Source organism: Sinocyclocheilus grahami, unplaced genomic scaffold (genome assembly GCF_001515645.1).
Source record: "Sinocyclocheilus grahami isolate Dianchi unplaced genomic scaffold, SAMN03320097.WGS_v1.1 scaffold70.1, whole genome shotgun sequence".
NCBI lineage: Eukaryota > Metazoa > Chordata > Actinopteri > Cypriniformes > Cyprinidae > Sinocyclocheilus > Sinocyclocheilus grahami.
In genome coordinates, this window is record NW_015505249.1 from 236,557 (window position 1) to 249,685 (window position 13,129).

The following is a 13,129-nucleotide window of genomic DNA, read 5'->3' on the forward strand; positions in this document are numbered from 1 at the left end:
TCTTTTTTTGTTGTTTTTGTTTAAAAATTCAGATGTTTATATTATTTTTGTAAAAATGTGTGTGTGTCTCTGTGCAAAAAACAAAAAAATAGTAGGGATGCTTGTCTTAGCAACACATATTAATGCTGTTAATAAATGCTATTTTTGCATTTTGCTATATATCTCCGTCTGCTTCTGAGAGCATCACTGACCTTCGCATGGTTTATTAGAATAATGCAGAAATAGCTGTCCAAAAAACTGTGCATAAACTGGTTCATGGGACGCAAATGACATTCCACCCCCAATATGTTTCTCTCCCACTTATTCTTCCAGTGAATTCTTCTCAAATTTTCCATTCTTCAAAGGAATAAAAAGGTCAGAGTTATTCTCCCAGAGACACACACAAAGAAGGAGACAGAGCGCGTGTCAGTCCCATTAACCTATAGACTTGACTTTTAACCCCTGGATTACTGAGGAATGTACAGACAACTCAATAGAGTTAGAGAATCATCTAATCAGAAAATCTAATCAGATTTTAAACCATTTTTCAGGATGAGCTTAGTGATTTAACCTCGTAACTGTTACCCTCACTTTTGAAAATAAATGTGAAAAAGCATCCAAACTTAAATTTTTGTAATTCAAGAATGCTTATACGGAAAATCACCAGATTATTGAAAGCATTTAAAAAAATGTAAGTATTAAAAAGTTATAGAAGTTTAAGTTAGCACTGTACTAAAAAGTTCATATTTTATATAAAGTAAGTGTTTTACAAAATATTTCGGAATTCAAATTCGCTATAAAATCAAGGCCATATGTCTAAATAAGTTATGTTCCAAATTTGAAGTTGATATTACAAAAAATCGAGGTTCCTGTGAAATTTTGTTTAGGCGCTATACCGAAAATAACCACCGGGTGACACAAACTCCACTGAATTGATGAATTTCTTGTCACAAAAGAATTACTTTTATCACAAAAGAGTTGTCAGATGTCCGATTTCAAAATGGTTTCCACAGGATGAACGTTGAGTGTTTAAACTTTCAAATAATGATGATCAAATTTACAGTGGCCCTGTCCCAAATCGCACCCTAAACCTTTTGCGGTCTTTCTCTGAGTCCATACTTTCATGACGTAATGCTGCTCGGCAGAAGTGTACATTGAGGGCGCATAGCGGCGGCAAAGGGGGCACTCGTGAGCATCTATCTTAAAGCTAAAATGACAAATATGATGCCCTATGGTTTCGTGGACTTAATGGAAACACATACATGGCAGCCAATGTATGGTAAGTCCGCAAGTGTACATGAAGTGTGCCATTTGGGACAGGGCCACAGTTAAGGGGTTAAAGAAAAACAGACTCACATCTGTGGTAAGTGCTGTGGAAAATGGTTCAGAAGGAAACAATTGCACCCAAGAGTGATGGAATATAAACAAAATCATAGAATGGTTGTCATGGCATTACACTGTAAATACTGGCCGTTTCAAGGTCTGCCGGCAAACTGTCATAGCAGATACGCCCTCTAGGATGTGCTGTGTTTGAGACGCGCTTTTGGACGACGGACCATGTTTCCTGCAGGTGGAAGATTTATTTCCATTCAGCAAACGGATGAAAATCATTACAGTGGATTGGGAAAGTGACTCAAGACTGTTAAGAAAAGAAAAGCAAACATTTGGATCAACCGGATTATGAATGTGTAAACAGAACAAAGCTGTTCAGCTGTGCTGAACCTGCATTACTAAAAGTAACACGTTTCACTTTTGCATAGTTGTAAAGGGATAGTGTACCCAAAAAATTTAAATTCTGTCATCATTTACTCACCCTCATGTCATTCCAAACTAAGACTTTTGTTCATCTTCGGAACACACGTGAAGATATTAATAATGAAATCCGAGCGATTTCTATCCCTCCATTGACAGTCTGCGCAACTACCACTTTGTCACTTCAAAAAGATCAAAGAGTAGTGTTGGCGAGTAACTAGTTACTGTAACTGTAATCCATTACAGTTACTGAGAATTTTTTAAAAAATTAAATTACAGTTACACTCTTAAAAATAAAGGTGCTTCAAAAGGTTCTTCAAGCGATGCTATAGAAGAACCATTTTTGGTTCCACAAAGAACCATTCAGTCAAAGGTTCTTTAAAGAACCATCTCTTTCTTACCTTTTTATAATCTGAAGAACCTTTTGTGAAACAGAAAGGTTCTTCAGATGTTAAAGGTTCTTTATGGAACCATTTAGACAAAAAGGCTCTTCTATGGCATCGTGAAGCACCTTTATTTTTAAGAGTGTACTTATGAAAATGTTAAAGTTACAAAGGGTGTTACATCTGAATATTTTCTGTAAAAAGCTAGGATATGTTGATTTGCCTGTTTTAGATGTGCACAATGCCCCCTGCCATTTAAAGGCTGTTTAGTAAAGCGATGCTATTCTGATGCTTTTGATTGGTTCTCTTCTTTGAATTTGCAGTGCACCAATCTATTACATTTCCAGAGTAACCTTCCCAACACTGGCAAAGAGATCATAAGAGTAATCTATATGAATTGAGGCATTTAGTTCAAATTGAACTGAATTGTGAAGAGGCTTGTTTGCTTTATTTCATATGATGAACAGATTAAATTTAGGCGTTTAATCACATATAAACATTAATCAACACATACGTCAGTTATGGAAAATTGAAACTCAAGCATGCTTGATGTGTAAGAAAAGCCTAAATTAAATCTGCAGATAGATAGATAGATAGATAGATAGATAGATAGATAGATAGATAGATAGATAGATAGATAGATAGATAGATAGATAGATAGATAGAGAGCATAAAGTTGCTTTCAGATTGGAGTTTGTATATTGCTGAAATGGCCAGAACAGAGACTTGAATGTCAACAGACATTCCTCAGAGATCAGCTGCACAACACACACACACACACACACACACACACACACACACACACTGCATTGATGACATTTGGCAGTCAAAACACGTTTCTGCTGAACTGCTGTGTCTAAGTGTCTCTGATAAGCTAAAGAAGAAACCAATTAGCTTTTCCAACATTGGAGCGCTGCTGAAACATGCCATTTTATACCATCCATGCTTGGTAACATTATCACGGTTTTATCTTCGGTTGTGGTGCCGGGAATGTTGCATATTCTATATACATACATATTTAACATAATTTTCTTTTGAACATCACACTTTCTTTACCAATCTTCCAATCCACACTCCACTAGACAGATAGTTTTAAAATAAATAAAAAACATGTGTTGTGTGCATGTGCTCTGGCTCATTAGGAGATGTTTATTGAATGAGATCATTATAATTAATATAAGTAGCAAGAACAGATCACCTCCCTTCCTCTTCCTAACGTGTCCACACGCTCTTATTGGAGATCTAGCTCTACTTAGAGATGAAGTGTATTGTTTATGAGCCACTAGTTGAACCAAACAGAAGTGAAAAAAAACAAAGATTTTTTTCCCCCAACATGATTCACAAACATTTCTACCAGCCATCAGTCAAACACAAGGTTTATCATGCAATCTGCATGTTACATGGCGTGCAAAAAAAAACAAAACAAGTTATTAAACATTTTGCTTAGTTAAAAAAAAAAAAAATAAATAAAAAACATGTGTTGTGTGCATGTGCTCTGGCTCATTAGGAGATGTTTATTGAATGAGATCATTATAATGAATATAAGTAGCAAGAACAGATCACCTCCCTTCCTCTTCCTAACGTGTCCACACGCTCTTATTGGAGATCTAACTCTACTTAGAGATGAAGTGTATTGTTTATGAGCCACTAGTTGAACCAAACAGAAGTGAAAAAAAAACAAAGATTTTTTTCCCCCAACATGATTCACAAACATTTCTACCAGCCATCAGTCAAACACAAGGTTTATCATGCAATCTGCATGTTACATGGCGTGCAAAAAAAACAAAACAAGTTATTAAACATTTTGCTTAGTTAAAAAAAAAAAAGTTTGGGGTTGGTAATGTTACTCAGAAGACAGGATACAGGTTTAACTCATTCGAAATACTAATGCTTAATGTTACACTGTCAGATATGCAAAATAAATCTATCATATCTCTTGCTCTGGCTACTGTGTATAGACCACCAGGGCCGTATACAGATTTCCTAAAAGAATTTACAGATTTCCTCTCAGACCTATTGATTACTGTTGATAAAGCGCTAATTGTCGGAGATTTTAATATTCACGTTGATAATACAAATGATGCATTAGGACTTGCGTTTACTGACCTAATAAACTTTTTTGGAGTCAAGCAAAATGTCACCGGGCCCACTCATCGTTTTAATCATACGCTAGATTTAATTATATCGCATGGAATTGATCTTACTGATATAGATATCGTACCTCAAAGCGATGATGTTACTGACCATTTCCTTGTATCGTGCATGCTGCGTATTACTAATATTAACTATACGGCTCCGCGTTATCGTCAGGGCAGAACTATTGTTCCAGCCACCAAAGACAGATTCACAAATAACCTGCCTGATTTATCTCAACTGCTCTGTGTACCAATAAGTACACATGAACTAGACGAAATAACTAGCAACATGGGCACTATCTTCTCTAATACATTAGAAGCTGTTGCCCCCATCAAATTGAAAAAGGTTAGAGAAAAACGTACTGCGCCATGGTACAACAGTAATACCCACTCTCTCAAGAAAAAAACTCGTAGTCTTGAGCGCAAATGGAGAAAAACTAACTTGGAAGTTTTTAGAATTGCGTGGAAAAACAGTATGTCCAGCTATAGACAGGCTCTAAAAGCTGCCAGGGCCGAGCATATCCACAAACTCATAGAAAATAACCAAAACAATCCAAGGTTTGTATTTAGCACAGTGACTAGATTAACAAATAACCAGACGCCACCCGATCTAAATATTCCCGCACAGTTTAATAGTAATGACTTTATGAATTTCTTCACTGATAAAATAGATAACATCAGAAATACAATAACAAATGTAGATTCTACACTAGATGAGCCCCAGATACAGATCCCCTGTAAAGACCTTGTCTCAGACGACCACCGGGACAAGACCACAGGAACCAGAAGAGTCCTCTGCACAATGTGACTTTGCTGCAGCCTGAAATTTAACTGCTGGTTTGTCTGGTCAGAGGAGAACTGGCCCCCCGACTGAGCCTGGTTTCTCCCAAGGTTTTTTCTCCATTCTGTCCCCGCTGGAGTTTTGGTTCCTTGCCGCTGTCGCCTCTGGCTTGCTTAGTTGGGGGCACTTCATTTCCAGCGTTATCGTTGACATGATTGCAAAGATATTATTTAAACTGAGCTGGATGTTGACATCACTGAATTCAATGATGAACTGTCTTTAACTGAAAAATGAGTGTTTACTATTGTCATTTTGCATTATTGACACTATTTTCCTAATTAATGCTGTTCAGTTGCTTTGTCACAATCTGTATTGTTAAAAGCGCTATATAAATAAAGGTGACTTGACTTGACTTGGTAAGAAAAAAGTCTATTAAGCTCACCATTGGTTTGTGTAAAAAATACAGAAATAAATAATATTGTGAAATATTATTGCAATTTAAAATAACTGTTCTCTATTTGAATATATTTTAAAATATAATTTATTTCTGTGATGCAAAGCTGAATTTTCAGCATCATTACTGCAGTCTTCAGTGATACATGATCCTTCAGAAATCATTCTAAAGTGCTGCTTTTCTGAAACTTTTCTTATTATTATCATGTTGAAAACACTTTAATATTTTTATCTAAACTATGATATTTTTTCTGGATTTTTGATGAATATAGAACTCAAAAGAACAGTATTTATTTGAAATGAAATAATTATAAATTACTTCACTGTTACTTTTGATCAGTTTAATGCATCATTGCTTAATAAAAGTTAAATTCATATATTATATATAAAGTATCTTTTTTTTATTTTATTGTGGTTACAGTGTGAAAATAGGATTTCTTGAAAAATTCAGCAGTAACCTTTTCAAATAAATTTTTTTTTTTTTTTAAATAGACTTTCAGTCACAAATAGCACTGTGTCCTCAGTATGACCTGAGTGTTTTCAGAACTAAAGAGTTTAGGAAATTGAAGATTCCAGGCAGAATGCAGATCACAGGAAGCGGCCATTATGATGTCATAAAGAATGGCCCAGAAGGAACAGAAATTCACTCGAATTGGCTCTCCGAGTCCTGGTCTTTTGGGGCAGCAGGTTGATAGGTTAATAGTAAGCAAATACTATCTTCTTTTCTAATGGATGGTTTTAACACTCTGACCTTGACAGCTAATTATTGCCAGTGAAATGTTCTGCCTATAGGGCGGCTCTGAATTGCAGTTGTTGCCGATATAGAGATTGGAGAGAATTACCGCCAATTGCATGACTTCACAGGAAACTATTTAGCAAAGATAATGTTTCCGGATTGTTGAGATTAAAACATCTTAAAGACTACATAAAGAGTACACTTTCAAGACTTGTTTATTGTCATGGACGAACATTTGTGTGCTTATTTCTTTAAAGCCATCGCATTAAACCTACAAATGGACTCAATAAACGACAGTTGCACTCATGACAATGTCTTTAAAGTTAATAAATTAAGCCACAAACTAAGTCACTGATTGACTTTACGCTTGTAATCAAACACACACAACCCTTAGATATCCATGCATGTGCGAGTTCACGTTCTCCCACACACATGCAAACACGTCACTTTATATTTCATCGTTAACTGCTGGTTTGTCTGGTCAGAGGAGAACTGGCCCCCCGCCTGAGCCTGGTTTCTCCCAAGGTTTTTTCTCCATTCTGTCACTGATGGAGTTTTGGTTCCTTGCCGCTGTCGCCTCTGGCTTGCTTAGTTGGGGACACTTCATTTCCAGCGATATCGTTGACTTGATTGCAAAGATATTATTTAAACTGAACTGAGCTGGATGTTGACATCACTGAATTCAATGATGAACTGTCTTTAACTGAAAAATGAGTGTTTACTATTGTCATTTTGCATTATTGACACTATTTTCCTAATTAATGCTGTTCAGTTGCTTTGTCACAATCTGTATTGTTAAAAGCGCTATATAAATAAAGGTGACTTGACTTGACTTGACTTGGTAAGAAAAAAGTCTATTAAGCTCACCATTGGTTTGTGTAAAAAATACAGAAAAAAATAATATTGTGAAATATTATTGCAATTTAAAATAACTGTTCTCTATTTGAATATATTTTAAAATATAATTTATTTCTGTGATGCAAAGCTGAATTTTCAGCATCATTACTGCAGTCTTCAGTGATACATGATCCTTCAGAAATCATTCTAAAGTGCTGCTTTTCTGAAACTTTTCTTATTATTATCATGTTGAAAACACTTTAATATTTTTATCTAAACTATGATATTTTTTCTGGATTTTTGATGAATATAGAACTCAAAAGAACAGTATTTATTTGAAATGAAATAATTATAAATTACTTCACTGTTACTTTTGATCAGTTTAATGCATCATTGCTTAATAAAAGTTAAATTCATATATTATATATAAAGTATCTTTTTTTTATTTTATTGTGGTTACAGTGTGAAAATAGGATTTCTTGAAAAATTCAGCAGTAACCTTTTCAAATAAAATTTTTTTTTTTTTTAAATAGACTTTCAGTCACAAATAGCACTGTGTCCTCAGTATGACCTGAGTGTTTTCAGAACTAAAGAGTTTAGGAAATTGAAGATTCCAGGCAGAATGCAGATCACAGGAAGCGGCCATTATGATGTCATAAAGAATGGCCCAGAAGGAACAGAAATTCACTCGAATTGGCTCTCCGAGTCCTGGTCTTTTGGGGCAGCAGGTTGATAGGTTAATAGTAAGCAAATACTATCTTCTTTTCTAATGGATGGTTTTAACACTCTGACCTTGACAGCTAATTATTGCCAGTGAAATGTTCTGCCTATAGGGCGGCTCTGAATTGCAGTTGTTGCCGATATAGAGATTGGAGAGAATTACCGCCAATTGCATGACTTCACAGGAAACTATTTAGCAAAGATAATGTTTCCGGATTGTTGAGATTAAAACATCTTAAAGACTACATAAAGAGTACACTTTCAAGACTTGTTTATTGTCATGGACGAACATTTGTGTGCTTATTTCTTTAAAGCCATCGCATTAAACCTACAAATGGACTCAATAAACGACAGTTGCACTCATGACAATGTCTTTAAAGTTAATAAATTAAGCCACAAACTAAGTCACTGATTGGCTTTACGCTTGTAATCAAACACACACAACCCTTAGATATCCATGCATGTGCGAGTTCACGTTCTCCCACACACATGCAAACACGTCACTTTATATTTCATCGTTACTGTGAGTTCCATGTGTTTGAGGAGACTGAATGTCTGAGCAACATCAGAAGGATTGAATGTGTCAGAAATGTCAGGATGCATGCGCTTCCTGTACATCTGTGCGTCACTTGTGCTGGTGTCATATGTTTACAACAAAGAGATTCTGAATGAGATTCAGAAAACAAAGAGATCCGAGCTACACAGGTTAGAGTAAAAGGTTAGGATTTGATTTGGTTATATATACTATTTTGGCATTAGGATTGCAACAAAGTATATGTAAGAGCATAGATGTCTTTAGAGTAATACAGAATAAATATAACACATTTACCTTATCTAACAGCTATTTAATTTGCCCATTTAAAAAATGTACAAATTTACTTATAAAAAAAATCAACAATACAATTGGTCTCAGAATTAGCTGAAGAAACAACAGAAGCTGAATTCTTCCTGGAAGAGTAGTAAATTCAATCAAATATATTTTAATTAGGGCTGTTAATTATTTATTGATTGATTTAGTTACATTAAATTGCAAGTGATTACATCTTTTGTTTGATTAAAAATTAAGATAATTCACTGGCATTATCAAGGCAGATGAATGTAATGAATTACTACCATTACAACACTTGATATGATGTACTCACCTATCAATTGTTTTAAGTTTCTGGTTTCATTTTTATTGCTCAGTGAATCACTGAATATAGCTTGCTCTATAATTTATTATAACTAATGGAATGTAGTAATTATTATATATAATAATATAATTAAACATAATTAATTTGATAGCTCGAGTCTGCCAATACTTTTTTTGAAGAAGCCTCAGCTAAAGTCAAGAGTCAGGAATCGTTCAGAAAGTGATCTTTTAAATAAAATAAAAAGATCTCTCTATAACTTGGATTATGCTTCCAGCTAAATTATTATTACACGATGTACGATAAATACAAGAGTTTGTGTAAAAAAGTGCACCCAGTAATGTTTTAAGTTGTGTTAGTCGATGTGGTAGTCGTTTGGACTCACTCACATTACACTAGAAATATTTTAAACATTTTAAAACTACTACTAATTTAATTTCATGATGAGGGAAAAAAGGAAAAAAAAAATCCATTCAGAAACCTATTCTTCCCCAAGTTTCCAAATGCAAACATACTTACAATAATCCTTCATCTTGGTTACTTCATAGGCTACTTATAAACTAACACATAGGGAAAACAATCATTAGGGAATAATTAGAGAAACAATCACACTCAATTATGAATGTAACTATCTTTTTTGTTCTATGATAATGCAACTGTCTATGGATTTTTTTTTCATCCTACTGTTGCTGTAGAGTCACACTGCCATCTTGTGTATCGCAGTAAAACACCTCAGATCTGAGTATCAAGCATGAAGTAAAATTACATTTTACTATTGGAATAGTTAGAATAGAGATTATAATATTTTCATAAACATGCACGTCAGCATGTTTAGCCTATAGTGTAATGGGGAAAAAATCTTTGTAAGCTGTACATAAGCAGTAAAGTAAGACATAAAACAGATGGCTGTTTCAAACAAACATCACAAGTGGATATGATCTCCAGAGTATAACATATCTCAGTAAACGCACGCACGCGCGCGTGCCTGCGTGTGTGTGTGTGTGTGTGTGTATGTACTTTATGCTACACTGTGGGGACCAAATGTCCCCACAAGGACAGTAAAACCTGAATTTTTTGACATTGTGGGGAAAAAATTAATAAAAATAGTAAATGATGTTTATCTGAAAGTGTAACAATGCAAACAGGTTTTCTGTAAGGGGTAGGTTTAGGGATAGAAAATATTGTTTGTTCAGTATAAAAGTAATAGAAGTCTTTGCATTTGAGTGTGTGTATGTGTGTGTGCGCGCGTTATATTATCAGCATTCTGCATTCTGAGTGCTGTGAATGGAATGTGACTATTCAAATAAAACCAGTATCACTCTGGACAGATGGTGATTAAATGTGTTTATCTTTTTTCCAGATCAAGGTTATGAGAAAGCAAGCACATGAACCAAGACAAAATCTCAGTCTCTGTTGGATGTATGTTTCAGACATCTTCTCTATTCATTACAATCTATATGAGTAAAAACATTCAATTTGAATTCACAGTGTTGCTATTATGAATATGCTCCATTAAAATATCTACATTTAAATGTAAATATCCATATGCCTGTATATATCAAGTTTACCTTTCAGATGAATCTCCTTTGCTGGGATTCTGCTTTGTCTGGAAACACAGTTTTAAACAGAATAGTCAATTTAACCATTAATTAAGTAAACTAATATAATCGTTAATTGACTATTGTAGTTAATGGGGGCATCTTAGCCTGTGTGTGTCTGTTTTCTTAATCAATCAGAAGTCTAGAGCAGGGATCCTCAAATCTGGCCCACGAGATCCACTTTCCTGCAGAGTTTAGCTCTAACCCTAATCAAACACACCTGAGCATGCTAATCAATGTCTTCAGGATCATTAGAAAAATCACAGGTAGCTGAGTTTGATCAGGGTTGGAGCTAAACTCTGCAGCGCATTGCACCTCCAGGGCAAGATTTGAGGAACCCTGGTCTAGAGTATATATATAACTTGAATTTTCTAGACATTCACAAAAACAGACCACACCCTGCAAAAAGAAGAGTCCGGTTATACAGCTTGAAACCATGTCAAATTACATTTGCGGAGACATAGGGTGAATCTCAGTAAATTCAGCCACATTTGACAGTCATCTCAATGTCAAAAAGCATTGTTCACCCACCAGATGTAATAACCTCTCAGCATTTCAACAACCTGTTCAAAGAGCATGAAGTACATCTCATTCAGTCTGTAAACATGGTTACGGTCAGAAATGAAGCAATATTTTTAAAAAGCTAGTTGACACATTTGCACATCAGTTAGATTGTGATCTCCCCCATTTCCTCTATCCACATGTCTTTTCCTGCCCAGCACTGGTTTTCCGTACATAAATCGGAAATGGCCACTGAGCGTGGCTATGTGTGTGCGTGTCTGTTATCTTAATCAGTCGGAGGTCTATAGTCTCAAAAGAATAAGCAAATATGCACTCCTGTTTTTCTAGGACATTCTGGTATTCTGTATTCATGTATGGAGCAGCACAGACAAAATCATATCATAAATTCCTTCAAATACATTTTTGATCAGATTTAAACACAACAGTCAGACTAACTAAAAACATGATGGTAGAACAGGTCAGGAAATGATGTAATGAATTAAGAAACAACAATCTATCTATCCATCCACACAGACGTAGGCTATCTGTGGGACAGTCAGACACAACGTCTGGGTTTTATAACAGCAGCACTGGGACTCAGGGCTCGTGATGTCATCACATTGTAACGCACATCCGGGCTCGCGCCACACCGCAAGAGCAATGCAGACAGAGCCGTTACAGTTCACACCGCGACTCAATACTTGACGCGCCAGTTTGATCCTCAAAACAACCGCTTCTGTTTGTTCTTGTTTGTTTGTTTTTCTTTCGAACTAAAATTCAACTTCGAACTTTTTGTTTTAGAAACAAGGCACAGAAACAGACCTTGTTATGGAAATCAAAACGATCCTGTTTTTAATTCTGAATGCCCACACATGCACTGCCATCTTTAACGGTAAGTTTATTCATTCGTGATTATGATTTTCAAAAGCGATGTGACTGCTGGTATTTTTCCAAGCTGCGCTTTATTTACAATGACTGAAGGAAGGAGTGGAAGAAAGGAACTTTTTATCTTTTTATTATTGGTAGGCTACTTATTACTGAGTGTTACGCTCTCTCTTTTTCTCTAAATAAATAAAAACAATATATAAAGAAATTAGTCAACAATGCAGCAATTAATTATTAAAAGTGCGATAAAAAATAGTAATAGCCTACTGTACAATTTAAATTTTTATCCATCGATTATCGATCCTGTGTTTTCCTAGATATGGAAACCACTCAGATAGATTGCCAATCTAGCACAAGTCTAATTTTAGATAGATAGATAGATAGATAGATAGATAGATAGATAGATAGATAGATAGATAGATAAAGTCCCTGCTATACTTCAGAATATTAATAAAACTAAGAAAATTATTAAGAAAAAAAAACATAAAAAATGACCAGCTAAGTGTCACGGTTCGCTGCCGGAAGGAACGCAGGAGACGCCGAGAAGCATTAAACAGTCTTTTAATGATCAGACACAAGAGTAAATCCACAAGGGGAAGGGAGAATGACTTGTAGACCAGACAAACAAGGAATGCGCAGACAGGAACTCTTATACATGACTAGGGATGTAACGGTATGAAAATGTCATATCACGATTATAGTGACCAAAGTTATCACGATTATCAATATTAATCACGGTTTTGTTCAAATTAGATGAAAACGTTCAAAAAGAACTGATACACACACTGAAAACATTTCAATAAGTTTTATATTTGAAAATCAACAAACAACAAATACAATTAGCAGCTATATGCACTTTTTTTTTAGCAAAAACATTAAATTATCATTAACATGAAGCCCTAATCATAATAATAATAATAAATCACTTGTATGTGTATGTATATATATATATATATATATATACACACACACACACACAATGTGATTTCCGTTAGTGATCATGTGATCTTCGGTTAGGAGATCTTGTGATGCTTTTTAAAGCAAAGTTGGGGTTGATTTCGAGTTCACATACAAACATAAATAGAATAGGCTAATTACATTTTTCAATTTTAATATAAGACAGCATATTTTTCGTCAGTGATAGAAATACGATTTAAGACGGTAGTGTAAGCAAGTTTAGTTTGAAAACGTTTAATAGTAAATAAGACACAATTAGACAATATTTGAATAAAATAATAA

General features: G+C 34.9%; 1 protein-coding gene across 2 annotated transcripts in view; it reads left to right on the plus strand.

The window, feature by feature from the left end:
* The first annotated feature begins 11,652 nt into the window (after window positions 1-11,652).
* The window catches only part of LOC107585381 (proteinase-activated receptor 1-like), a 9,798-nt gene continuing 8,321 nt past the window's right edge, over window positions 11,653-13,129 (plus strand). For both annotated transcript variants that reach the window (XM_016272386.1, XM_016272387.1), the window contains exon 1: window positions 11,653-11,897. In XM_016272386.1, coding sequence (XP_016127872.1) covers window positions 11,834-11,897 — 64 coding nt within the window. In that variant the 5' untranslated portion in view covers window positions 11,653-11,833. The remainder of the gene's footprint in view (window positions 11,898-13,129) is intronic.